Here is a 27493-nt window from a genome sequence, read left to right as displayed (position 1 = left end):
AGTTGGCATTGTACATTGACACGAGGGGGGCGTTGGCACCGGGGATTGACAGGGGGGGCAGTTGGCACCGGGGATTGAAGGGGGGGCAGCTGACACCGGGGATTGACACGGGGGTGTGTTGGCACCAGGGATTTACACGGAAGGGCAGTTGGCACTGGACATTGACACGAGGGGGGCGTTGGCACCGGGGATTGACGCGGGGGGGGCAGCTGACACCGGGGATTGACGGGGGGGGCAGTTGGCACCAGGGATTGACACGGGGGGGTGTTGGCACCGGGGATTGACGGGGGGGCAGTTGGCACCAGGGATTGACACGGGGGGCAGTTGGCACCAGGGATTTACACGGAAGGGCAGTTGGCACTGGACATTGACACGAGGGGGGCAGTTGGCACCGGGGATTGACACGGGGGGGCAGTTGGCACCAGGGATTTACACGGAAGGGCAGTTGGCACTGGACATTGACACGAGGGGGGCAGTTAGCACCGGGGATTGACACGGGGGCAGCTGACACCGGGGATTGACGGGGGGCAGTTGGCACCGGGGATTGACGGGGGGGGCAGTTGGCACCAGGGATTGACACGGGGGTGTGTTGGCACCAGGGATTTACACAGAAGGGCAGTTGGCACTGGACATTGACACGAGGGGGGCAGTTGGCACCGGGGATTGACACGGGGGGCAGCTGACACCGGGGATTGACGGGGGGGGCAGTTGGCACCAGGGATTTACACGGAAGGGCAGTTGGCACTGGACATTGACACGAGGGGGGCAGTTGGCACCGGGGATTGACACGGGGGGCAGCTGACACCGGGGATTGACTGGGGGGCAGTTGGCACCAGGGATTGACACAGGGGGGTGTTGGCACCAGGGATTTACACGGAAGGGCAGTTGGCACTGGACATTGACACGAGGGGGCAGTTGGCACCGGGGATTGACGGGGGGCAGTTGGCACCAGGGATTGACACGGGGGGGTGTTGGCACCAGGGATTTACACGGAAGGGCAGTTGGCACTGGACATTGACACGAGGGGGGCAGTTGGCACCGGGGATTGACACGGGGGGCAGCTGACACCGGGGATTGACGGGGGGGCAGTTGGCACCGGGGATTGACGGGGGGGCAGTTGGCACCAGGGATTGACACGGGGGGGTGTTGGCACCAGGGATTTACACGGAAGGGCAGTTGGCACTGGACATTGACACGAGGGGGGCAGTTGGCACTGGGGATTGACACGGGGGGCAGCTGACACCGGGGATTGACTGGGGGGCAGTTGGCACCAGGGATTGACACAGGGGGGTGTTGGCACCAGGGATTTACACGGAAGGGCAGTTGGCACTGGACATTGACACGAGGGGGCAGTTGGCACCGGGGATTGACGGGGGGCAGTTGGCACCAGGGATTGACACGGAAGGGCAGTTGGCACCAGGGATTTACACGGAAGGGCAGTTGGCACTGGACATTGACACGAGGGGGGCAGTTGGCACCGGGGATTGACACGGGGGGCAGCTGACACCGGGGATTGACTGGGGGGCAGTTGGCACCAGGGATTGACACAGGGGGGTGTTGGCACCAGGGATTTACACGGAAGGGCAGTTGGCACTGGACATTGACACGAGGGGGCAGTTGGCACCGGGGATTGACGGGGGGCAGTTGGCACCAGGGATTGACACAGGGGGGTGTTGGCACCAGGGATTTACACGGAAGGGCAGTTGGCACTGGACATTGACACGAGGGGGCAGTTGGCACCGGGGATTGACGGGGGGCAGTTGGCACCAGGGATTTACACGGAAGGGCAGTTGGCACTGGACATTGACACGAGGGGGGCAGTTGGCACCGGGGATTGACACGGGGGGCAGCTGACACCGGGGATTGACTGGGGGGCAGTTGGCACCAGGGATTGACACAGGGGGGTGTTGGCACCAGGGATTTACACGGAAGGGCAGTTGGCACTGGACATTGACACGAGGGGGCAGTTGGCACCGGGGATTGACGGGGGGGTGTTGGCACCAGGGATTTACACGGAAGGGCAGTTGGCACTGGACATTGACACGAGGGGGGCAGTTGGCACCGGGGATTGACAGGGGGGCAGTTGGCACCGGGGATTGACGGGGGGCAGTTGGCACCAGGGATTTACACGGAAGGGCAGTTGGCACTGGACATTGACACGAGGGGGCAGTTGGCACCGGGGATTGACACGGGGGGCAGCTGACACCGGGGATTGACGGGGGGGCAGTTGGCACCGGGGATTGACGGGGGGGCAGTTGGCACCAGGGATTGACACGGGGGGGTGTTGGCACCAGGGATTTACACGGAAGGGCAGTTGGCACTGGACATTGACACGAGGGGGGCAGTTGGCACTGGGGATTGACACGGGGGGCAGCTGACACCGGGGATTGACTGGGGGGCAGTTGGCACCAGGGATTGACACAGGGGGGTGTTGGCACCAGGGATTTACACGGAAGGGCAGTTGGCACTGGACATTGACACGAGGGGGGCAGTTGGCACCAGGGATTGACACGGAAGGGCAGTTGGCACCAGGGATTTACACGGAAGGGCAGTTGGCACTGGACATTGACACGAGGGGGGCAGTTGGCACCGGGGATTGACACGGGGGGCAGCTGACACCGGGGATTGACTGGGGGGCAGTTGGCACCAGGGATTGACACAGGGGGGTGTTGGCACCAGGGATTTACACGGAAGGGCAGTTGGCACTGGACATTGACACGAGGGGGCAGTTGGCACCGGGGATTGACGGGGGGCAGTTGGCACCAGGGATTGACACAGGGGGGTGTTGGCACCAGGGATTTACACGGAAGGGCAGTTGGCACTGGACATTGACACGAGGGGGGCAGTTGGCACCGGGGATTGACAGGGGGGCAGTTGGCACCGGGGATTGACGGGGGGCAGTTGGCACCAGGGATTTACACGGAAGGGCAGTTGGCACTGGACATTGACACGAGGGGGGCAGTTGGCATCGGGGATTGACGGGGGGGGCCGCTGGCTCCGGGGACGGGGGCGGGGCGGGACGTGGCTTGACACCAACTCCCCTGGCAAGCGACTCTAGTGCGTGAGAGCACAAACCTCCGTGCAAATTTGGCGGGAAAACCACCCCCTCCCTCCGATTGGTCGCGGTGGGTGAGCGGGAACGGCTATCATTGGCTGTGTCCCTTGTGAGGTCATCAGTCGTTGGGGCAGGTTGTGGGGGAGTCTTCTGTGGAGGTAAACGCTAGATTCCCACGTGGTTCGGCCTCCTATTAGGTGTACCCTGATTGGTTGGGAGCTAAAGCGAGAGAGCAGTTGGGCCTGGCAGTCTCCGGGTGGGAAAGATCCCGCTGATTGGCCGGAGCCCCCCAGCTCGCGAGCAGCCGCCGGAGAGTCGCAGTCTCCAGGGCCAGAGGGAAGATCCCCACGTGGCACCAGAATCCGGTGATTGGCTGGAGCACGAGAGCAGGCCCATCTTCCATTGGTGGAAGCACCATAGGGCGGTTATAAAGGCCGAGGGCTGCGGCCATACCATGCCTCAGTCTGGAGGGCTTGGGCGGAGGGCCTGGGTGGGAGGGCTTAGCCTAGCAACCGTTGCCCCTGGCAATGCCAAGTTTATTAATAGCACCTCTAATTGTCTTAATTATTTAACATCAGCCTTAATTGTCTATCCTAATTATCTAATTACCATCGCCTCTAGCTTTTATTGGTTCTATTATTGGTTTTATTGGTTATTAATTAGTTCATGACTAACCCACCCAATTATCCATTGGATTAATTAGCTAATTAACAGCACCTCTATTTCTCCATTGTATTAATTAATTCATTAGCAGCACCTCTGATGGTCAATTGGACATATCATCTAATAACACCTCTGATTGTCCATGGAACTAATTAGTTAAGTAATAGGGCCTCTAATTGACTATTGGACTAATTAGTTGATTGACAGTGCCTCCAATTGTTTTTTTACTAATTAATTCATGAATAGCACCTCTAATTGTCCATTGAACTAATCTGTCAATAGTTTAAACTGTTCACTACTAATTAACTAATTAACAGCACCTCTAGCAGTACAAGTTCAAGAAATATTTGCTTCTCTCAACAGTATCTCACTTCTCTCTCCACCTCTAATTGTTCGTTCCCTTGTTAATTAGTATTGCTGTTAAGTTAACGGTTATAAAGAACAATTATCTTCACTGATTACTAATAATATTGCTGTTAATAGCTAGTCTTTTTCATTAATTTACTAATATAACTGTAAAATTTTCTGTTCCCCATCTTTATTAAAAGCAACTTTAATTATTAATTGTCCTAATTAATGTATTAAAAATTGTTAATTGCTCTACACCATTAACTGATTGGCAGCACTGTTAATTGTCCAAATTTCCAATTAATTTATTCATATCACTGTTACTTTCTATTGTTCTTAATTGTACAGCATTAATGTATTAATAGCACCAATAATTACACATCTCCTTAATTAATGTATTCATAGTATACCTTTCAAGTGTTTTTACTCTTATTAATAGTGTTGGTAAATTCTTTGTTCTTTGTCGTTAATCATTTTTTTAACATCATAGTTAATTAGTTGGCTCCTTATTAGGAGAAGGATTCAAATCTGCTTCCAATTGCCCACGTGATTTTTAACACCACTTTATTAAACACGGAAATCCACATCTGATTTCCCTTCACCAGCCTCATTTTAACCCCATATCCTCATCTCTCTAATTAACACCCATCATTCATTTTTAATATCCTAATTAATTGCTTCCGAGTTAGATGCCAAATTCCCTTCGCCTGGGCAGGTTTCTCCCCAGCACCAATTTACCCATCTCAATAACCAAAGCCCCTCTGTTAATATTTAACGTTTCTTCGTCTCATCAACCGACCTAATTAACCTCACTTGTTAATTATTTTTTATATAAAAAGTAAGATAATATTGTGTCATGTGGTAGGTTTTAAAATCTTGATGCTTCAGGCAAAATATTAACTATTCATTCGTTAGCTGCTAATGAGTTGATTTTATTTAATTAATCTGCCTCTGAATTTTGTCTTGGTTCAACAGTGGAACAAAAATCTGTTTTCCTCCCCCAAAAACAGTCAATAGGATTTATTAAGGCATCACACAATTTGCAATATTTTGGGGTCCCACTGATTCTATAAGATTCCTGGGGTACTGCAGAATCCAGGATATTTGGGGGTTCAGTTGAAGCTATAGGGTTTTTCAGGGTCCTATTGACTCTGTAGGATTTGTGAACATCCCATTTCAATAGTGAAGGAGTCTCATACAGGGTTGTGGGTTCTTTGAGGAGGCTGTTTTGGGGGTCCCCCTAGCTCCCCCAGCCCAGCACCACCATGTTCTACTATCCCAATGTCCTGCAGCGCCATACAGGCCGCTTTGCCACCATCTGGTAATGTCCTTGTTCCGTGATCTGGCCAAGGGAGAGTACGGGAGGGTATCTACTCTGGGGATCCAGGTGGGTGGATTGGGGGCAATCTGGGGCAGGGGGACCTCAGCACATCCGTTTTAACCCCCTTCTCCCTCACCCCAGGCTGGCAGCCACGGGTGGCACCAAGCTGGTGAAGAGGGAATATTTGAAAGTGAACGTGCCCCAAACATGGTGGGTGTTGTGGTGGGAGGGAGGCAGGGAGGGAGGAGAAATGGATGTGGGGGAAGGATGAATAGACGGAGGGGGAATGCGTGAGGGTAGGATCTAGAGGATGGGTGGGAGAAAGAGAGGGATGGATGGAAAATGGAGGGAGGGAGAGATGGATGGGTGGGGATGGACGGAGAGATGAAGAGGAAGGTGGATGGAGGAAAGGAAGGAGGGATGAAGAGGAGGACAGATGGGGCAGCTGGAGGAATGAAGAGGAGGGTGAATGGAGGAATGGAAGGAGGGATGAAGAGGAAGATGGATGGGGTAGATGGAGGGATAAAGAGGATGGCGGAGGAATGGAAGGAGAGATGAAGATGGTAGATGGATGAGGCAGATGGAGGGATGAAGATGAGGGTAGCTAGAGGAATGGAAGGAGGGATGAAGATGATGGATGGGTAGATGGAGGGATGAAGAGGAAGATGGATAGAAGCACTGACTCTCTCTCTCTCATTCCCCCCATTGGCATGGGTTGGCACAGCGAAGAAATTCTGACCTACATTCTGGTGCAGGCCCCGCCGCCCACCCCTGCTGCCCCCCGGCCCCGCTTCTCCCTCTATCTCTCCGCCCAGCTGCAGTATGGGGTGGTGCGGGTCTACAGCCGACAGTGCCACTACCTCATCGGTGAGTGCCCCTCCATCATCCCAGCTAGCCCCACAGCCTCCATTCCCCAGTTCAACCCAGCAGGAGGGTTGGGAGGGCACATTGGGGGAATGGAGAGACAGCTGGTATGACGTTGCCAAGGCAACAGCTCTCAATTGTGGGGGATATGTCCCCCAGAGGAGTCCCACTCCAATTTCAGGGCCCCTTGCTCCGACTTCTCACCCCCTTGGTGAGACACCTCTCACTAAGCACCAGACTTTGGGGAACAACCCCTCGGACCCACCCATTTCCACCCCCGCTCCAAAAAATATTTAAATTTGCTAAAAAGTTCCAAAACTGATTTCCCATCCAACTCTAGCCTCAGCCTGAAATTGGTGTAAAACTGGTATAGATAAATAGGTGTGTGGATGCTCTTAATTTGGATGAAGAGCCATCAATGGCGAGGTGACTGGCGCAGATTCAGGCAGCCAGTGGAGTTTGGGGTGTGATGCTGAAGCGGTTTAGCTGAAGGGGGTGTAGATACTCTTAATTCACTTCCAACTGAGTCTGGGTTGGGTTTCGGAACCAGTTTAAAACACTGTTGAAACAAGCCCTGGGGGTGGTCAAGATTTGTCCTCCTGCTGGGTATCCCCTCCACCTCCTGATTTCACCCCCACCGCCTAGGGGAACTGCAGACCCTCCAACCTCCCACCCTCTTTCCTGCCCCCAAGAGGAGATCCAGGCCTCCCATCTCACCCCACCACCTGCCTGCCCCGCAGAAGAGAAGCAGCCCGCCCAATCTCACCCCCATCTCTGCCTGCCTCCCCAAGAAAATCCAGCCCCCCATCTCACCTCCACCCACTGCCTGCCCCCCAGAGGAGATCCAACATACTTTGGAGCGCCTGAGCCGGGCCCAGCAGCAGATCCGCATCGACATGGGGGACCTCGAACAGTGAGTCATGGGGGGATGCTGGGGATGCCCCATAACCCCTGGGACACTCCTGAACCCCCATAGCATTTAGGATATGCTTGTAACCCCTTCCCCAGGAGTGGGAGTCCAATTGGCAAGATAGAGGCCATGAGGGAAGCCTAGTGGTGCTGAGGGGTCAGTACCGAGGAGGGGATTAATGGGGGGGGAGGAGAGGGAAGGGGGCTCAGTAGCGGGTTGGGGGGTAGGAAAAGGTCCTGGTAAGATTTTGGGGATCAGTTTGGGGTGGGGGGACTTTGGGGGGAGGTAGGAGGGCTGTGTGGAGGTCAGGGGGGTTGTGAGGGGAGTGGGTGTCTTTGGGGGGTCACTTTCTCTCTCTGGGCTCTGACCCACATCTATCCACAGGCCGGGGCTACTCCTCCCTGACAACCTGTTGTTGATGGAGGCCCTAGAGGACGCGCCCGACCCCTTCTTCGGGGTGATGGAGCCACCGCTGCCCAGCCCGACTGACATACCACAGGTACCCCCCATCTTCCCACTGCCCAGCCCCCTGACATACCACAGGTACCCCCCGTCCTCCCACTGCCCAGCCCCACTGACATCCCACAGGCATCCCCCGTCCTCCTGCTGCCCAGCCCCACTGACATCCCACAGGCACCCTTGTCATCCCACTGCCCAGCCCCCTGACATCCCACAGGTACCCCTCGTCATCCTGCTGCCTAGCCCCCTGACATCCCACAGGTACCGCCCATCCTCCCACTGCCAAGCCCCACTGACATCCCACAGGTACTCCCCCTTCCTCCCGTGCCCAGCCCCACTGACATCCTACAGGTACCTCCAAAGACTATCTGCAGACCTCCCCTCTAGAGTCATGTGGGGGATGGGGCTAACCTGTGACATTTCTTCTCCCCCCAGATTCGACATATTCTGGAGGCTCCCACCCCCCCAGAGAGACCCGCCCCATCCCCCCGGCGCAGGAGGCCAGGTGAGTCAGTGGGTTGTGGGGCAGGAGGGATGGTATGGATGGAGGCCCAGTGCAACCAGCATCCCACTCTAAACAGTAAACAGATTCCCAGCATCACCAGTAACCACCACCTCCCAGTATAGCCCCTTCCCACCCTGTTCCAGCATCACCAGTAACCACTGCCTCCCAGTATAGCCCCTTCCCACCCTGTCCCAGCATCACCAGTAACCACTGCCTCCCAGTATAGCCCCTTCCCATCCTGTCCCAGCACAACCAGTAACCACCACCTCCCAGTATAGCCCTTCCCACCCTGTCCCAGCATCACAGGTAACCACTGCCTCCCAGTATAGCCCCTTCCCACCCTGTCCCAGCATCACCAGTAACCACCGCCTCCCAGTATAACCCCTTACCACCCTGTCCCAGGACAACCAGTAAGCACCGTCTCCCAGTATAGCCCCTTACCAACTTGTCCCAGCCCTACCAGTAACCACCGCCTCCCAGTATAGCCCCTTACCAGAACATCCCAGTATAACCAGTAACCACCACCTTTCAGTATAACCAGTAACCACAGTATCCGAGTAAGCACCGTGTCCCATCACAATCAGTAACCACTGTGTCCTAGCGTAACCTGTAACCACAGTATTGCGGCACAAGCAGTAACCTCCGTGTCCTAGCATAACCAGTAAACAGAGAATCCCAGTATAATCAATAACCACAGTATCCCAGTATAACCAGTAATCACCATGTTCCAGCATCACCAATAACCACCGTGTCCCAAACCAGGACATCCTGGCTTCCCAGTATAGCTGGTGATGTCAGCGTCCTGTCACGATCAGTGCAAGCTAGCAATGCCAGTAGCCCAGTACATTAGGCATCCCAGTGTAACCAGTATACCCACTGTGCCAGTATAACCAGTAAACCCAGGGCCCCCACACCTCTGATGTAACCAGTGGCTCAGTATAACCCCAGTACAGGCATCTTACTCCACCCAGTGCTCTAGTCCCAGCTCATCCCAGAGTAACCAGTAACCGCAGGCTCGCCCAGCCCAGCTACTCTCCCTAGCCCCCCGAACCGCCCTTTCTAATGCCCCCAATATCTGGTCTGATGTCATTGGCCCCCCCAAATTTCCCCAGGGCTCTGTGCGGGTGGGTGGGAATCAGGGTGGGGGTTAACTGCCAGCTCACCCCTTCTTTCACTCCACCCAGAAGCACCCCCCATCACGGTCGTGTCCCCTGAAATTATCACCATGAAGGAAGTGGAGCCCATCACACTGCTGGAAATCGAGGTGTGGGGGGAGCCATGGGGGCTGGCATCTGGGTGGAAATGTGCGGAAATCTAGGGACTATGGGGGTCTGGGATCAGGGGGAGTCTAGGGGAACCAGGGTTGGGGGAATGGGATCTCAGCATAGGATAATGGGGGATATGGGAAGTGGGGGGCACATCCACAATGTGACAACCCCTTTTCTCCCACCCCCCTCCCAGGGCGAGCGCGACCTCCCGGAGATCACGGCACGCGAGATCGACCTGCTGGCCGAGCAGGAGGACTTTGTCCTGCCCCCCACCTCACCCCGCGCCCCCCCCAGAAGACACCCCATGGAAGGTGGGGGGGCTGCAGGGATCCTGGAGGACTGGGGTGGGGGCAAGGGGCTTGTCCCGCTGCCCCATCTCATGCCTCCTTCTCCCCTCCAGAGCTGGAAGAGGAGATAAGAGCCCGGGAGGCGGAGATCACGGCCAGACTGTCACCCCCACCCCGGTAAGGGGGCAGGTGTGGGCCATCCCCATTAGGGCATGCCAGCCCCAGGGCAGGGTGGAGTTGGCTGGGGGGCTGGGGACCTTTCCCCTCTCATGGGGACCAGGGTGGGGCTGACTGGGGGTGGGGAATGGGGCACAGGGCCTTTCCCCACTGTGGGGTGGGCTTGGGGGGGCAGGGAATGGTGCATGGGGTCTTTCCCATCTAGGGGGTGTGGGGGTGGGTCTGGCTGGGGACAGGGAATAGGGCACATGGCCTTTCCCCTCTAGGGTGCACCGGCCCCAGGGCGGTGTGGGGCTAGTTGGGGGGCAGGGAATGGAGCACGGAACCATTCCCCTCTAGAGAGTATTGGGGTGGGGCTGATCAGAGGGTGGGGAATGGGGCACAGGGACTTTCCCCTCTAGGGCGTGACAGGGTGGAGCTGGCTGGGGTCGGGGTCTCACCGTCTCTCCCCCCAGGGTGGGTGAGGAGCCCCCAGCCGAGGTGGAGACCCCCATCCTGCCCGAGGAACTGGCCCGGCTACCAAAGGAGGAGCTGCCCCCACTCCCTGGTGAGTGTGGGGCATGAGGGGGGAGGAAAGAGTTGGGGGGCAGGGCTCCAGCCTCTAATCCTTGTTCTGGGCTCTGCCCCACAGAGCTGAGCCCCCCGAGGGAGCCAGGGCTGCCACCCCCTCCCCCTTCCCCAGCTGTGACCCCCAAGGTGAAGCGACGCCCCCCCCACAGCCCGAAGGTAAGTAGGAGGCCTGGGCCAGCAGATGGCCTTTCCTGGCCAGGGTGCCCGTGGCTCACCCATGCCCTCTGTGCCCCACAGCTAGAGCTGGCCGTGTACGAGCCGGCCCCCCTGCCCACCCCCCGGCGCCAGCTCCGCTTCCTGGACGAGGTGACCCAGATTCCACGGGACCAGTTCAAGAAACAGATCCTGGATGTGCAGGCCCAGTGCCGGCCCCTGGTGAGTGCCAGGCCTCTAGCACTAACCACTAACTCCTACAGCTGGGAGAGAACCCAGGTGTCCTGGCTCCCAATGCCCCCTGCTCTAAGCACTAGACCCCACTCTCCTCCCTGTGCTGGGAGAGAACCCAGGTGTCCTGGCTCCCAGCCCCCTGACTCCATCTGTCTCTGCTCCAGGTGGTGGTGCAGGTGCCAGCCCGGCAGCGGAGGACCCCTGCGGAGCTGCTAAGAGCCCCCACCTATGGTGAGTGCCCCCCACGCTCCCTCGGTCCCCGCACTGGGTCCCTACCCCCCTCACCCTCTCTGTGCCCCCCAGGCTGGCTGCCTCCTGAGCTGCATGCCCTGTGGCAGCGCTGCGCCATCCTGCGGCCCATGGACTACGCGGCGCTCTGGGCCGAGGAGGAGAGAAAAGAAGAGCCGGTCAGCGAACTGGAGGTACCTGGGGCCCCCCTGGCAGCCCCCCACTCTATCCCCTGGACTCCACTGGCCACCCAGAGCCAGGGAGAGAACCCAGGAGTCCAGGTTCCCAGCCCCCGCCACAGCTTTCTTCCCTAGCCCCCACTGCCCTCCCAGAGCCAGGGAGAGAACCCAGGAGTCCAGGTTCCCAGCCCCCGCCACAGCTTTCTTCCCTAGTCCCCACTGCCCTCCCAGAGCCGGGGAGAGAACCCAGGCATCTGGCCTCCCAGGCCCCCTGCTCTAACCACTGGACCCCACTCCCCTCCCCGGGCTGAGTGTGCCCCTCTTTTGTAGGTTGCACGTGAAGCCCTAGAGCCTAGCATCCCTGTAATGGTCTCCTCAGGTGAGTTGCTCATGTGGGGAGCACCATGCTCCAGGGAGGGGGGAAAGGCAGCTCGGATGGGGGCGCCATGCCACAGGGAGGGGTCAGCCAGGCGTGCCGAGCTACAGGGATGTGGTCAGGGGACTCAGCTCGGGGCACAGGGAGGGGCTCTGTCTCAAAGGGAGGGAGCTGGGGGGGCACCATGTCACAGGGAGGGGCTCTGGGGTGATCTCTCCCGTACCCCAGGAAGAGCAGTGTGGGTGGTAGTGTCAGCACTGACCCCCATGCTCCTGGCCCCCTGGCAGAGATCTCCCTGGAGACCACTGAAGAGGAGGTGCCACGCCCCAGCCTGGTGACCCCGGAGGAGAGAAGGTGAGACCCAACATGGGGGGCAGGGGTATAACCCCCAAAGATCTCCATTAACCCTCTGCCCTGCCCCCAGGCTGGTGCCGGAGCCTGAGGAGGCCCTGCCCATCGTCCCTGAGCTGCCTGAAATCAGCCTGGAGCTGCCCCCCGACAGAGACTTGATCACGCTGGAGTACATCCGCAGGTGGGCCAGGGCCCGGTGCTGGGCAGGGGAGAGCAGGGAGGCCGGACTCCTGGGTTCTACGCTGGCTCTGTCTCCCCTCCAGGCTGACGGCAGCAGAGTTGGAGCAGGTCGGGGAAATGGATTTCCGGGCCCTGGTGCCCACCACGACCTCACGTGGCATCGCCAGCCGCATCTTCTACCTCTGCCTTGGTGAGCAGAGCCCTGCTGCCCCCTTCCGGTGGGTTGGGCTCCAGTGGGTGTGGCGACTTGCTGACGGGGTGAGGGGCCCCGGTGGGTGAGGGGCCCTGCTGCCCCCTGCTGGTAGGATGAGCACCGCTGGGTGTGTTGGCATCAGCCCTGACTCCTCCCCCCTCTATTGCAGTTCTCTGCGGGCTCCAGTTCCTGCGGCTGCACCAGACTGAGCCCTACGGGCCGATACTCCTCAAACCTGGGGCCCGATTCCGCACAGGCTAGAGCCCCTGGTGGGGGGAGAAGAGGCTCCCCACTGCTGAATGGGGCACGTTTGTCTCCCCCTCCCCCGTTACAAATCTGTTCTAATTAAAGTGTTTTGCCAGGAATCTGCTCCCTGGATTATTGGGGGGGAGGAGGAGCAGGTACTTTTTCCTTTCATCTCCCCACCCTGGCACCAGTAAAAGGGAGGCTAAGCATTGCTCCTGAACCCCCTGGGACTGAGCACACTCCTTTCCTTTCTCACCTGCCCCCCTTCCCCTGGCAGGAGGGGGTAGAACGGGGTCTCACCCTCTCCCTGTCCCCTCTTCCCCCTGGTAATGGGATGGGTCTTTCCCCCAATGCCCTCCTTTCCCCCAACTTTGAGGCTCATGTCTCCATCCCCCCCCAATCCCCAAGAGTCCCACTGCCTCAGGCAAACATTTTATTCCAAAGGTATAGAATATAGATTTTCTCTCATCAAAAACAACACAACTGTCTAAGAGGTGTTAAATACAGGAATGGGGGGGGGGGGTATTGCTCAGACCTAGAACCACCCCAAAACACCACCAGCACTAAGAGCGTTGGCTGCTCTGGCAGGGGTAGAATGTCAGCTGAGTGAACAACCAGACTTCACCTGCCGCCGACCGGGTGTATTTAAAAGTAAAATCACAAGCGAACTGATTAAGAAACAGGATGGAAACCACTTCTCGCAAGGTGAAAACATACAGGCAGAACAGACTGTTACTGAGGTAAAACCACCCTCGGAGCACTAGGTGAAGATACAGCCGAACCACTCACCCCATGATTCAATTCTCCCCGTGCCATTGGAAGATACTGTCCAACACATTAATGCCAAGGCTGAAACCCTGCTGTAGATAGTGGGGTGAAGAAATACAGGTGACCTGAATGACAATGCAACTGAGGCTTGCCCCTGCAGAGTGTGTGCGCGCGTGTGTGTGTATATATATATGTGAGGGGGGGGAATGACACAGGAACACTGGTTCATACTTGGAAATCAACTCTTCCATAGGATGAGTAACAGCTATGGGTGAAATGGGTAACAGGAAGATAGACTTCCATGTGAGATGCTGATTGGCGAAAAGCTACAGGCAAACTGAGCAAAGAAATCCCCTCTTGTTTTGGTGGGCAGGAAGGGGGGTGTCAAACCAACAAGTGAACTGGGGTAACTACAGGATTCAGACTCCCTGCAGCCATGGTGGGTGAAAGAACAGGCAAAGTGGTTGAACAGCCAGACAAAATCCTCCCTCTTGGCAACAGTGAAGCAGCTGAACATGGTCATCCTATGAGTGTGCTGCATGAAAACCCTACAGGTGAACCAGTTAGTGATGCAACTCCCATCAGCAGAGGAAGAATAAATACAGGCAAGCAACGGGATCCAAAAACAACAGGCCAACTGGATAACAATGAGACTAATACCCTTTAGGGCAGCAACAATTACAGGTGAGACTGCCTCTCAAATCCACGGGAGGATCCAGTTCTAACCACCGACAGAACCAGATCACGACATGACTTGGTTTCGTCCCACACCAGTGCTGCATAGAGGTGGAAGAAGGATCAAACACCGGAAATGAAGTCCTCCTCCCGCTGGTGACAGGTACAGGTAGAATCCATTCATACCACGTCTCTAATTTGCTCTTACATTGGTGGAGGAAATCAAACTAGAGGCAGCCCTGGGGAACGACGGGAGCTACCCCCTCCACGTGGGTGAAAGTTACAGGCAACTGGTGACCAAACAGTACTCGGATCCCCCCTTCGCAGTAGTGGCAAGTGAAGACAGGCGAAGCAGACTCAAGACCACAGACTGAGTTCTCCCCTCAACAGTGCTGGATACAGGCAGACACAGTTCAATCATATGCCCCGAAGGGCCCCCCAGTGATGAGAACAATCTGGGGGGCCCAGAGTTGACCATTTGGGGGGGGGAAGAACAGGTGGAGTTGGGTCCAGTTGGCCAATGGTGGGAGAACAGGCAGAGGGAGCTGGACAGTCCTCGCCAGGGGTCACTTGACCAAGGAGGGGCCGTGTCCCTGGACGGGAGAGAAGGTGTGGTGAGAGTCGTTCTCGTCAGGACCCCGCATCTCCTTGTTCCGCCCCACTCACCTCACACTGAGCTGAGAGCCCCGCTGATCCGGGCGCCGGTGTCGGGGGGCAAGGCCAGCAGGGCAGCCTGGAACTCCGTGGGGCAGCGGTCGGAGAGATGCCGCAGCAGGGACAGAAGGGAGACCTGGGCATCTGGGGGAAGCTGGGGGGTTAGATGGGAGAGAGAACCCCCAGACCCGCAGGATCCCCCTCCCCAAGGCAGGGACACCCCTTCTTGCCCAATGGCGGGATCCCCAGCCCCCTCCCTTCGGGACATTCCCCAAAACTTACCTGCTGGGAGATGGTTGGTCCCCAGGACGGTGCTGCTGGCCCGCACCACCTCCCCCACCTGCTGCAGCACCTGGGAGGGGACGGAACAGCGGTGAGACCCTGATATCCCCCTCCGAAACCCTCATCCCGTCATCCACCAGAGAACCCCCCCATCCCCAATACCACCCCCATAGTCACGTGAAGGGGAGACACCCCTCTGCATGGTGTTCTGATCCCCATTGCGGTTCACACCCCCAATCCCCCTTAGTCAAGGGCATTTAATACTCAGATAAGACCCTCCCAAAAGACCCCCCCCCCGTTCCTGGAACAGGGGCCCCTCACAGCCCCCATCACTCACTGGAACAGGACCCTCCCAGCCTGCCTCCAGGCCCCCCATGGGGCAGTACCTGCTGGGGGGCGTTTTCGTACAGGAAACTGATGCAGCGGAAAACGGTTTTATTTTCCTCGAAATCCTCCGTGAGGGGCAGGGAGCGGAGCAGGGCAGGGAACACCTGGGGGGAGACCCCGTTAGAGATCCCCAGCTAGCTCCCCTAGAGGAGCAAGGCCCTGCCCCGCCAGCCAGCCGGCGCCCCCTAGAGAGGCAAGGCCCTGCGCCCCATTCTCTGCCTCCCGGGGAAGGCCCCCCATCGCGCACCCTCACCTGGCTGAGGGACAGGGCCTGGGGCTGGCTCAGGACCATGCGGGCGATGGCCCCACAGATGTTGTCCCGGACGCGGGCACTCGACTCCTGGGCGCTGCCCCCCGCCAGCAGGGCCAGGATCTTGGGGTAGTGTCTGGGAGGGGCGGGTGTTAAGGAAAAGGGGGACAACAAGGGGGAGATGGGGCCCTTCCTCCAATCCACCCCAATCTCACTCCCATGTACCCCTGAACCCCAAAGAGACCCCCAGGTCAGACACCCCCTCCATATGATCCCCCCAACTCCCTCTTAGCCCCCAACCCATCCACCTAGCTGACCCCTAGTAACCCCCACACCCAGCAGCCCCTGCCATGGGTCAGGATACGGGAGCAGGGCCTCCCCGCTGTGCTCGGCCAGCACTCCCAGTGCGAAGATGCCGTTGCTCCGCACCTCAGGGTCGGGGTCCCGGGCGGCCCCCAGGAAGGGGGGCAGGAGCCGGGGCACGAAGGGGGCCGTGGCCCGGCCCAGCCCCCCCAGTGTCTCCGCCAGCGTCCCCACGGCGAAGGAGCGCTCTGCCACCGAGCAGCTGGGCTTCTGGGGAAGAGCGAGGGGGCCCAGATGACCTGGGTTCAGCAGGGGGTGAGGGGGGAGCCCGCAGCCACCCAGGTTCAGTTGGGTGGCGGGATCCCGCCTGGACCCCTGGGTCCCCGGGGGGGGGGGCAATGGGAGAAGGGGGAACCGACCCGGATGCCTGAGTCCCCATGGGAAGGGAGGGGAGAAGGGGGAACCGGCCCGGACGCCTGGGTCCCCGGGGGGGGCGGACATGACACACTCACCATTTTGTTTAGCAGGAGGGGCAGGAAGCCGGCGAAATACGGGGCAAAGGTGTCACCCCCTGCGGCCGCGGCCAGAGCGGGGATCCCCTCCCCAGCGTACTCCAGCAGCATGGCATCGTACTCCGCCTGAGGGGAGCGGGGGTGAGCCCTGCTGCACCCCAAGGCCCCCCCAAATCCCTCCACACTGCACCTCCCATGGCCGCAGAATCCCCAACAACCCCTCTGACCCCATCTCCAAATCCCCTGCCCCCCGAATCCCCAGTCACCCCCAGCCCTGCACACCCAGAACCCTCCACCCCCATAACCCCTCTGACCCCATCCCCAAATCCCCCACCCTGCAGCCCCCCCAGTCCCCATTTCTTCCTCCCTCCCCCCAATATCCAGCCCCTCTGCTCCATGCAGCCCCCACAGAGCCCCCCACCCGCGCATCACCTGCTCTTCATCCTCCTCATCTTCCTCGTCCAAGCCGTCATCCTGGCAGGCTGTCTGGAGGGGTGGGGGTGGGGTGGGGGGGTGGAAGGGAGCTCAGTGTTGGGACCCACAAACCCCCCATGTCCCCCCTTCCTGCGTCCCATCCCCCCCGAGCCAGCAGGTCCTCCCCCAAATCCCCCGTGTCCCACCCCACCCCGAGCCAGCCAGTCCCTCCTCCCCCGCCCCTCCTCAAGGCCCCCCACTTCAATGGCCCTGCCCCTCCTCAAGCCTCCCCCCCGACCCATATGTTCTGCCCCCCCCACCGGTCTCCCCCCACCAAGAGGGGAAAGGCCCCATGTCCCCCCAGCTGGTACCTTCCTCTCCAGCACGGCGCGAAGGGCCCCGCAGAGCTCGGCCAGGCGCCCTGGGCTCCGCAGCGCCTCCTGCTGGCAGGCGGTGAGCACCGCACCCAGCGCCTCCAGCACCGCCATGGCCACCAGCCGCTCCCGCTCCCGGTGCACGCCCCGCGCCATGGCCGGCAGCACCAGGCCCAGCAGCCGCTGCAGCGCTGGGAGGGGGCGGGGGGGGGGGAAGAGGGGTCAGTGTGGGTCTGGAGCTTCCCGCACAGTGTCATCGTCCCCCCCCGCCCGCGAGCTCCCGCCTACCCTGCAAGCTTCCTGCCCACCCCATAAGCATCCCTCCCCAGCCCTGGGGCTGCAAGCTTCCTGCACAGAGTCCCCCGCGTTCCCCTCTCCCCCACCCCGACTCTGGGGCTGCAAGCTTTCTCCATGGTGACCCCCAAACCCCATGAGCTCCCCCCCGCCCCACAAGTATCCCTCTCTGGCCCTGGGGCTGCGAGCTTCCCCCAGCGGTGCCCCACTCCCCTGCTCTGTGAACTGCAGCCTGGCCCCGGGGCTGCAAGCTTCCCCCAGCGGTGCCCCCTCCCCTGCTCTGTGAATTGCACCCTGGCCCCGGGGCTGCGAGCTTCCCCCAGTGGTGACCTCCCCTTCCCTGGCCCCCACGAACTCTTCCCCCCCCGACCCTGGGGCTGCGAGTTGGCCCCAGTGCTGCACCCATGTTTGCCCCAGCCCAGCTACACCCCCAAAACCCAGAGCTGTGACTTCCCCCACCCCCCCGATCTTCCCCCCCTGCAGCCTGGTGGGGGTCCCTCCCCCAACTCACCGGCAGCGTGGGGCTCCGAGGGGTCCCGCTCGCAGACCCGATGCAGCGCAATGCAGAACTGACCCAGGGCTTCGTAGGCGGCTTTCCGGACCCCCAGGTGAGGGAACTGGGGGGAAGGGGGCGATTTGGGGGTGTCACAGCTCCCTGCCCCCCCCCACATTACCCCGTTGGCTCCCCACAGAGCATCGAGCCGGATCAGCGAGGAAAGGGTTAACCCTGATGGCCCCCCCAGCCTGTGCCTCCCACCCCCATCCCCTATCGCTAGCCCCCTGCAGCCCCCCAAATCCTCCCCTCCCCCAACCTCGCCCAATACCCAGAACTGCCCCCCGCATCCGCCTCCCCACTACCTCCAGCAGCTGGAAGACCTCCGGGACGCAGCTCTCCAGGTAGGGCAGGAAGGCGACGCTGGGACAGACGGACGGACGGGTTAGGGCCCCCAGAGATACAGACAACCAGCCCCCCTCCCGCTGCCCCAAGAGCCCCCCCATACCTGGCGTTTGCTGCGATCTCCCCCAGGGTGGCGCAAGCGTCCTCCTTCTCATCCACGTAGGCGCTTTCCACGCTCAGTCTGGGGGGGGGGGCAGGGTCAGATGGGGGGGCCTCCCCCAAGTGCGCCTCCCCCACCCGCTACAGCCCCCTTCTCCTCCCATCCGCCCTCCTTCCCCACCGGCCCCCCTTCTCCAGCCCCCACCCAGGACTCCCCTCCCCCGGCCTGAGGCTCCCCCACCTCAAAGCCCCCCCAGGCTCTGCCCCCCACCTACCCGAACAGCTCCTCCTCCTCCTCCTCCTCCTCCTCCTCCAGATCTTCCTCCCCCTCCGCCTCGTCCTCGAATAGCAGGAAGGAGCTGGCGTCCCCGGCAGGGGGCTGGGGGGATAGGGGCACGTCATGGTGCGATTGGGAGCGTTTCCCCTTCCCCCAACACCCCCTGGTGCCCCCCAGCCTGAGTCCCTTCCCCCAGGTCCCGGCTTGTGTGAGCACTGCTGTCAGGAAGCTCGCAGCCTCAAGGTCCCCTCCCACATCTAGGTCCCGAGGCACGGCCGGGGGCACTGATGCTCCAGGCACCAAGGCATGGCTGGGGTGGGGACATGCTCCCGGCCCCGAGGCATGGCCGGGGGGCACTGTTGGGGGGGGGGGACGACGCTCCCGGCCCCGGAGGAGCGGAGGCAGGGAACTCACCACGAGGCCCTCGGTGGATTTGAGGGAGTAGAGAAGCAGGGTGGTGATCCGGGGCAGGTGGGGGGCCAGGTCGTCCCCCATGGCACAGGAGAGCGCGGCGAAGAGACTGTACCTGGGAGGGAGACGGGGGTCAGGGGAGGTGGGGTGGGGGCACCACCCGGGGGAGGCTGGGGGGTCACTCACGTGCAGCGCCGTAGGTCGGGGTCGTCCTGCCCCTCGGCTAGGCCCAGCCCCAGCTGGCAGCTCTCCTCCGCCAGGGGTCCCACGGCCTCGCGCCCCAGCGCCCGCACCAGCACCCCCAGCGTCTCTGTGGGGGAGGGGAGCGTCAGACGCCACGGCCGGGGGGGGGGTAGTGGGGTCCTGTCACCTATGGCTTGGCACTGCAGGGGGCGCTGCGCTGGGGGGGAGGCGGGGTTAGGGGTCACTCACCCACGGCCTGGCACTGCAGGGGGTGCTGCGCTGGGGTGGGGGGGAGGCTGGGTTAGGGGTCACTCACCCATGGTCTGGCACTGCAGGGGGCGCTGCGCTGGGGTGGGAGGCTGGGTTAGGGGTCACTCACCCACGGCCTAGCACTGCAGGGGGCACTGTGCTGGGCTGGGGGGGGAGGCTGGGTTAGGGGGCGGGGTTAGGGGTCACTCACCCACAGCCTGGCACTGCACAGCGCGTTGCTCCTGGGGGGCGGCGGGGGGCAGGAAGCGGTGAAGCTGCTCCAGGACGTGGGGCAGATATGGCCCCATCGCACGCTGGGCAGCCGAGGCTGTGACGGATGGGACAGACAGACACAGGGTCAGATGGACACACGGACCTGCCCTCAGGGGAGACGCTGAGCGCAGGGGGGCTAGGGATTGAAGCTGAGGGCTCAAGGGGGGGCTAGGGCCCGAGGGGGGGCCTCGAAGTCACTCATCAGTGGCCCCTGGGATAGTGGGTGGGGCAGGCCTGGAGGCAGTACTAAGTTCAGGGGGGGGTCACTCACCCATGGCCCCAGGGGGCCATAGGGTGGAGCTGAGGGGAACAGTTCAGGGCGGGGGGGGGGGTCACTCACCTGTGGCCTCAGGTAGTCGTGGGGGGGAGCCGAGGGGGACGGTTCTGAGGAGTCACTCACCCATGGCGCCAGGGGGCAGCGGGGGGGAGCAGTTCGTGGGGGTTACCTACCCATGGCGCCAGGGGGCTGTGGGGGAGGAGCCAAGGGGAGCAGTTTGTGGGGGTCACGGTCAGTCACCCATGGCCTCGGGATTCGTGGTGGGGAGCTGAGGAGGATGGTTCTGGGGAGTCAGTCACCCATGGCGCCAGGGGGCTGTGGGGGGGAGCCAAGGGGGACGGTTCAGGGGGTTCACTCACCGATTGCTCCCAGCGCGCTGATGGCCAGCTCCTTGGGGCGGGGCCCTCCCGGGGAGCGCAGGGTCCCCAGCATCTGCTCCATCAGCACCGGCAGGAATGGCTCGATCCCGGCCCCTGCGCGAGGGGAGGTTATAGCCCTGCCCGGATGCCTGGGTTTAGGGGGGCGGGCTTGGGTCCCCCAGCAAGTAGGACATTGGCTCCTTAGCCGGGGGTCAGGGGCACTGGGGTGTCCCGGGCGCCTGGGTTCTCCAGCAGGCCGGCAGGGGAATGGACTCCTGGATTCCCCAGTTGAAGACAGAAGGGGGTGTCCTAGACGCCAGGCCCCCCAGCCAGGACGGGTAAGGGGAGCCGTCCCGGACGCCAGGCCCCCCAGCCAAGACGGGGAAGGGGAGCCGTCCCGGACGCCAGGGTTCTCACCGAGGCTCTCCACGAAGTTCTCCAGGGCGTAGTAGGCCTTGGCCAGGTGGCCCCCCCGCACCGACTCCACCCCCCCAAGGTACGACAGCAGCAGCGGCAGCACCTCCCCCGCATAGGCCGCGATGTCGGGCTGGGGGGGGGTCAGTGAGAGTCAGCCAGAGCCCTCCCAATCACACCGTGACCGCCCCTCCTTACCCCAGCCCCCCTCCCATTCATCCAGCCCCTCCCATCGCCCCATGACCCCCAGTCATGCCTCTTTACCCAGACCCCCCCTCTTGATTTCCCTGTAACCCCCTGCAGTGCCCTCCTTACCCCAGCCCCCCTCCCATCCGTCCAGCCCCTCCCATCACCCCATGACCCCCCAGTCATGCCTCTTTACCCAGACCCTCCCTCTTGATTTTCCTGTAACCCCCTGCAGTGCCCTCTCCTCACCCCAGCCCTAGCCACCCAATCTCCCCAATAACCCTGTGACCCCATGGTACCCCCTCCTTGCCCCAGCCCCTCCCCGCTCCCACCCCCAGCCCCCCCGACCTGCAGGTTCTCCGAAAACTGCCCCAGGGCGAAGAGGGCTGCACTCCGCACCACTAGGCTCTCGTCGGCCAGCGCCCGGCAAATCACCCCCAGCAGGGACTGTAGGTGCCTAGAGGGGCAGAAGGGGCCAGTCAGGGGGCCCCCAAAACAAGCCTCCCTCCCCCGATCACAATGGGCTCTGCCAAGCACATGTCCCATGCCCCGTAGTACCACCGGCGGCGATTCCCCTGGGGGACAGGACAACGCTGTGCACCCAGCCCCCTGCTGCTGCTGCTGAGTCCAGGGATCCCCAGAGCAGAAATGGGGCCCACCAGCAGGATTCACCCCCCGCATGAAGTCAGCGCCCCACAGTGTGTGTCCTTCCACCATGACCCCCCCCTACCTGGTGCGGATGTGATCCCCGCAGCCCTCGGCCAGCACCGCCACCACCATGAGCCCGGCCTTGCGCTCGTAGGGCCGGGGGCTCCGCAGGGCCGGCTCCAGGTGCGGCATCTGGGGGTGGACAGAAGAGGTTGTTACCTGCCCCCCACAACAAGCCACAGGCCCCGCCCCCTGCCCCAGTCTCACCCCTCCAGCCAGCCATAGGTCCCGTCCCAACCCCCATGGCTCTGCCCCCTGCTAGCCCAACCCCTGCCCTGCCCTGAGCCAGTCTGTCCCAGCCCCGATTCCAGCCCCACCCCCAGCTGGTCCCACTCCTGCCATGTCACTGGCCCACCCCACAACCAGCCACAGACCCTGGCTCCAGCCCATCAACCCCACCCCCCCTTGCCCTCCAGCCAGCCACAGGCTCCACCCCCCATGCCACGACCCCTCCCCCCCCACCAGGACTCACCAGCTGGGGGAAGAGTTTTTCAGGGGGCAGGTGCAAGGCCAACATGTCTATCACCTGGGGGGAGAAATGGAGGTGACGGGGGGGGAGACGGCTCTGGATTCCCCCCCCACACCAGCCGGGTCCCCTCCCCCCGGGGCTCCTCAACCCACCCCCCAGCGCGTTGTAAGGCCGGGAGGGCATTGGGGGGGCTCACCTGGGCAGCCATGTGTTTGGGGGTCTGGTCCTCATCCCCCTCGTCCTCACTCTCCCGGTCCTCGGCATCCAGCTGCCCCAGGGGGGGCTCCGCACTCAGGATGGGGAACAGGGCGTCCAGCACGGGAGGCAGCAGCCGCTGCTTCAGCATGGCCTGGGGGGGCAGAACCTGAGCCCTGAACCCCACCCCCTAATCCCAACCCCCTGATCCTCTGGCCTGCCCCACAAGCCCTGCCCCTGCCCCAGCCCCCTGAACCCCCGGTCTGCCCCACCAAACCCCAATCCCCTGGACGGCCCCCCCGATCCCTAATCCCCTGGCCTGCTTTTCACACTCTGAGTCCTGATCCCCCACCTTCCCCCGACCCCCAGGATTCTCCCCACACCGTGCCCCCCCAAGCCCTGAACCTCAATCCCCTTGCTGCCCCCAAGCCCTGAACCCCAGCCCAACCCCCCACCTGCTTCCTACATCCTGATCTCTGACCACCTGGCTGTCCCCCAATCCCTGACCCCATCCCCCCAATCCCAATATCTGCCCCCCACACCCTGAGCCCTACCCCAGCCCCCCAAGCCCCTGGCCGTGTGATAAATGAAAGGGGGGGCGGGGGTAGCTCCCTTTTATGGACACCCAGCCAGGCAGTTAGCTACAAAGATCTTGTTAGTAGCTGTTCTCTTCTTGCTTTACCTGTAAAGGGTTAACAAGCCCACAGGTAAAGGGAAGTGAGTGGGCACCCGACCAAAGAGCCAACTGGGGGAGCCGGGGAGGGGGGGAGGAGAATGTTTTAAAATTGGGGAAAATTTCCCTTTGTCTGTCTGTTCTCCAGAGCGGTGACACAGGGCAGCAGGGCTGTAAGAAGCTGTGAACCAGGCCCGAAAAATCAGCAGCTCAGACCTGGAACCAACGCACCTGAACCCCGCAAGCAGCCCAGGGGACAGCTGGGGAAATGCCATGAGGATTGGTTCTTTGGGGCTTGTGGATGCCTCCGTGCTAACCCGGGTGCTTTTGATTTGCTGGTAACCTTTAAGCTGGACCCCAACAAAACCAGCCTTGATGCTTAGTGATCGTCTTTGCTCTTTTTCAATCTAGCAAGAGCCGAAGTTCCTGACGCATTTTCTCCCTTTTTCTTTTTATACAATTTCCCTTTTTTTAAGAACAGGATCGGATTTCCGTGTGCTACGTTGTTTAATTAGCTAGTGGCAACAGCTGATTTCCGTTGTTTTTCTTTCTCAGCTCTTCTGCAGAGTGGGGGTGAAAGGGCTTGCGGGTGCCCCACAGAGAGGAATTCCCAAGCACGCCTTCCTGGGTTCTCAAAGGAGGGGAGGGCGTTTTGCACTGGGGTGGTGGCAGCATCTACCCATCCAAGCTCAGAGAGAAGCTGGGACCTTGGGAGTTTAATACCAGCCTGGAGTGGCCAGGATTAAATTTTTAGAATCCTTGGGGGCCCCCACCTTCCGCACTCGAAGTGCCAGAGTGGGGAACCAGCCTAGACGCTCCCAAATCCCAACCCCCCCGGCCAGCCTACTGAACTCCAAGCCCCGAGCCTGCACCCCTGAACCCTGATCCCGCAGCCTGAGCCCCACACCCCAACCACCCAAACCCCCCAAGCCCCAATCTGCCAGCCCGCCCTCAAACCTCCATCCTTCAGTCTGCCCCACAAGCCCCAGCCCACCCCCAATCTCAATCCGCCAACCACCTGCCCCCCCAGACAGCTCCATCCCTTGCTCCACCCCTAACCCTGCACTCTCCCAGCTGCCCCCAAATCCCGATCCCTGCCCTCCCCACCCCAATCTCCCCCTCGTTCCTCCCAGCCAGCCAGCGCCCCCTGAACCTCAATCCTCATCCCCCTGAGCCCCCAGCCCCCTACCTTGCCCCGCAGTTTGATGAGGAAGCTGAGGGTGGAAAGTGCCTTCACCCGCAGCGCATCCCCCAGCACTTGGTTCGATGCCACCTGGAGGGAGAAGCAACCGTTGGCACTGCTCGGACACTCGGGTTCCCTGCTGGGGGAATGGGGCTCATGGAGTTGCCCGGATGCCTGGGTTCCCCAGAAGGGATCTCTGTAACCCTGGGAAGGGTGCGTGTGTTCAGAGAGTTGCCTAGACATCTGGGTTCCCCTGCAGAGGGGGCTCGTGACCACCCGGGTTCCCAACTGGGGGAATGGGGCTCATGGAACTGCCCGGACGCCTGGGTTCCCCCGCCGAGTAGGGGGGCTCACGGCTGTTCGGACGCCTGGGTTCCCCAGCAGGGATCTCTGTAACCTGGGAAGTTGCAGGGGGGAATGTCAGGGATCAAGGAGTTGCCCACAGGCCTGGGTCCCCCCCGCGGAGGGGAAGGGTCTTGCAGCCACCTGGGTCCCCCAGCTCACCTCCAGGCAGAAGCCGACGACGTCGGAGAGGTGCTGGACGATGACGGAGACCTCGCTCTCCATCAGCTCATCAAAGACCTCCATGGCCTCGCTGGCGTGCACCTGGGGGGCCAGACACACACTGGTCAGGGAGCCTTGACACGTTTTGACACCTCAGACAACCCCCCCAGCTCCTCCCCCACACCAGGGCCCCCCAATGACCCCTCATTCCCCCCCCTCACCTCGTTAACGGAAATCAGCTGCCTGACGGCTGAGATAATCTTCGGGACCAGGGAGCGCATGAGATTCTGGGGGGCAGAGACAGACAGGATGAGGGGGGACTCCCGAGATACTGGGGGCAAGAGAAGGGAATGGCTGGGGGAGCCAGGGGATGGGGACTCGGAATCAGTGGGTTCTAGGGAACACTGTACGGTGGGGAACAGACAGGAGGCCCAGGGGGTTCTGGTGCACAGGGGGCTTGGTGAGGGGCTCAGGGGGGTCGATGAGTTCTGGGGTATGTGGAGTCGGTGAGGGGCTCAGAGGCGCATGGGGAAGGCAGGGATGGGCGGGGGCTCAGGGAAGATGTGAGGCAGGCAGGGGTAGGTGGGGGGCTCAGGACGTACCGGGGTGCACGGGGAAGGCGGGGTGCTCAGGGGGCTGGGTGGGGCCAGGCAGGGGCTCAGGGAGATGTCGGGAAGGCAGGGCAGGGGCTCGGGGGCTGGCATGGGGCTCAGGACATACCGTGGTACATGGGGAAGGCGGGGTGGTCAGGGGGATGGGTGGGGCCAGGCCGGGGCTCAGGGGGCTGTGGCTCACCAAATGGTCGGTGCCCAGCCCGGTGGCCATGGCTGCCAGCCCCCGCAGGCAGTAGTAGAGCACCCCCGGCTGGCCGCGCTGGCCCAGGGCGCTGTGGAAGAGACGCAGCAAGGCAGAATAGTGGGGGGCGAAGGCCTCGGGGTCCAACTCCAGCGCTGAGCTCAGCACCAGCAGTGAGATCTGCAAGGAGGTGGGAGGAGAGACTCTGTGGATCAGTCCCCTGCCCCCTCTGATCCCCCAAATCACAGCCCCCAACCTATCCCTATCCCCACCCCCCTTCCCCCCAATCACAGTCCCCAGCCCACCTCCCACCAACCAGTCCCCTGACGCCCCCCCTCCACCCTCAAACCCCAACTGGCCTCCCCCAGATTAGAGCCCCATGACCACCGGGTTTGAGAGACAGCCAGACCCCCGGAGCCCCCCCTACCTGGCGGTGGTGGGGGTCGGGGCCACGCACCCCCTGCTGGACAAGCTGCAGGAGCTGGGGCCAGCGCTCCAGCCCCTGGTGCCGCAGGAGCAGCGCAGCCAGCTGGGCCAGGGCCACCGAGACCTGGTGCCTAGGGGCGAAAGACACAGGTGGGGAGCATGTCGGATGGGTGCAGGGGATAGAGGGGGGACCTGGGAGGGGGTTGGGGGGGACCCACACCGTTTGGAATTGCAGAGGGAGCAGGGGGGCTCTGGGGGTTGTGGGGACGGGGTAGTGGGAACTAGGGGGCTGCAAGGACCAGGGTGAGGGAGCAGGAGACGCCTCCCCAAATCTTCCATTTCCTGCTGTAGGGGAAAGGGGCTGCGGAGGGGGTAATGGGGCAGCGGGGGGGGGGAGGGAGACTGTCCAACACTCACTCTGCTTCCTGCTGCAGGGCTCCCAGCACCAAGCTCTTCAGCCTGTGGAGGAGAGAGGAGAGAAGGAAGGGATCAGGCAGGGTAAACCCCAGCTCCCCAGATGACAGGGAGGGGGGACCCCTTGCACCCCAGCACCCACCTGTCCTGCTCCTCAGGGTTCAGCTTCCGCCAGTGTTTGGTGAGACGCCGGCGTAGGAGCACGGCTGCCAGCTGCCGGATCTGGGGGGGGAGCAGAGAATGGGGGGGACTCAGCCAGGGGATGGGACCCCTTGGGGGAGATGGGGGATCCCCTGGGGGGACAGACAAGGAGACGGGTGATCCCCAGGGGGGTCACTCACCTGGGGGTCCGGGGCCCCTGCCAGCAGCTGGCAGAGCTGGGGCAGCACCTCGGGGTGTCTGAAGGCCTCACGCAGCTGGGCCGTGGCCTGCAGGGGGGAGCCGAGATTGTCACGGAGAGGCCAAGATCCCCTGCCCCGCACCCCAGCGCCCCCCAGCCCTCCCTTCCCAAGTACCCCTCTCCCCACAGTGAGGCCAGCTCCCCCCAGCGCCTCCTTCCCCACCCCGTCCGAGCCCCTCAGCCCCGGACTCCTGGGTTCTCCCCCCACCTACCCGCTGGATCAAGGCGTTGTCCGGCTGCAGCAGGTCGGACAGGACCCGGCCCAGCCCGCCGGGCTCCATCGGGGGGGAGGGGTGCTGCAATGGGGGGCTCAGGCCGGGGGGGCAGCGGGGGGAGGGGTGCTGCAATGGGGGGCTCAGGCCGGGGGGGGGCCCAGCGGGGAGCGGGGCCCTACAATGGAGAGAAGGGCTCAGGCCGGGCGGAGGGGACCTGCAATGGGGGGGCCGCAGCGGGGAGCGGGGCCCTGCAATGGACGGGGGCACTCAGGCCGGGTGGGCGGGGTCTGGGCTCAGCCGCCAGCGAGTCCCGCACAGCAGCACGTGGGGGGGAGCAGACAAGTCCCAGATTCCGGGAGATAGAGCGGCCCCAGGCCCCGCCCCTCGTGCCCCGCCCCTCCGTGG

General features: G+C 61.8%; 2 protein-coding genes across 6 annotated transcripts; one reads left to right on the top strand and one right to left on the bottom strand.

Moving 5' to 3' along the window:
* The first annotated feature begins 5241 nt into the window (after positions 1-5241).
* Positions 5242-12727, top strand: REC8 (REC8 meiotic recombination protein). The gene is made up of 18 exons (XM_043496004.1): positions 5242-5387; positions 5529-5597; positions 6112-6254; positions 7089-7164; positions 7546-7660; positions 8056-8125; positions 9310-9389; positions 9587-9704; positions 9794-9857; positions 10313-10404; positions 10489-10802; positions 10979-11045; positions 11118-11236; positions 11552-11600; positions 11885-11951; positions 12022-12129; positions 12212-12318; positions 12491-12727. Exons 1-18 carry the CDS (start codon positions 5332-5334, stop codon positions 12580-12582), a joined length of 1806 nt encoding a protein of 601 aa, XP_043351939.1. The 5' UTR covers positions 5242-5331; the 3' UTR covers positions 12583-12727.
* A 260-nt stretch (positions 12728-12987) lies between these two features.
* IPO4 (importin 4) lies at positions 12988-27372 on the bottom strand. 5 transcript variants are annotated; one of them, XM_043495941.1, is made up of 31 exons: positions 27086-27367; positions 26815-26901; positions 26616-26695; positions 26477-26518; positions 26061-26190; positions 25634-25813; positions 25060-25125; positions 24839-24940; positions 24341-24424; positions 22480-22632; positions 22287-22340; positions 21837-21946; positions 21455-21563; positions 20924-21053; positions 20507-20620; positions 19834-19925; positions 19536-19560; positions 19352-19475; positions 19169-19280; positions 18753-18856; positions 18482-18559; positions 18339-18396; positions 17992-18097; positions 17184-17377; positions 16831-16884; positions 16399-16524; positions 15948-16156; positions 15587-15719; positions 15333-15437; positions 14947-15016; positions 12988-14603 (listed from the first exon to the last, which is right to left on the bottom strand). In XM_043495941.1, exons 1-31 carry the CDS (start codon positions 27152-27154, stop codon positions 14428-14430), a joined length of 3276 nt encoding a protein of 1091 aa, XP_043351876.1. In that variant the 5' UTR covers positions 27155-27367; the 3' UTR covers positions 12988-14427. The 5 variants fall into 5 exon arrangements, with proteins under 5 accessions (XP_043351876.1, XP_043351875.1, XP_038226090.1 ...); XM_043495940.1 differs by lacking the exon at positions 19536-19560 and adding an exon at positions 19598-19620 and having other exon boundaries at positions 19832-19925; positions 27086-27366; XM_038370164.2 differs by lacking the exon at positions 19536-19560 and adding an exon at positions 14677-14808 and having other exon boundaries at positions 14460-14603; positions 19809-19925; positions 27086-27363.
* Positions 27373-27493: the final 121 nt, after the last annotated feature.

Source organism: Dermochelys coriacea, chromosome 13, assembly GCF_009764565.3.
Source record: "Dermochelys coriacea isolate rDerCor1 chromosome 13, rDerCor1.pri.v4, whole genome shotgun sequence".
Lineage (NCBI taxonomy): Eukaryota > Metazoa > Chordata > Testudines > Dermochelyidae > Dermochelys > Dermochelys coriacea.
Note: the sequence above shows the minus strand (reverse complement) of the source record. Positions and strands in the feature narration are given on the sequence as shown.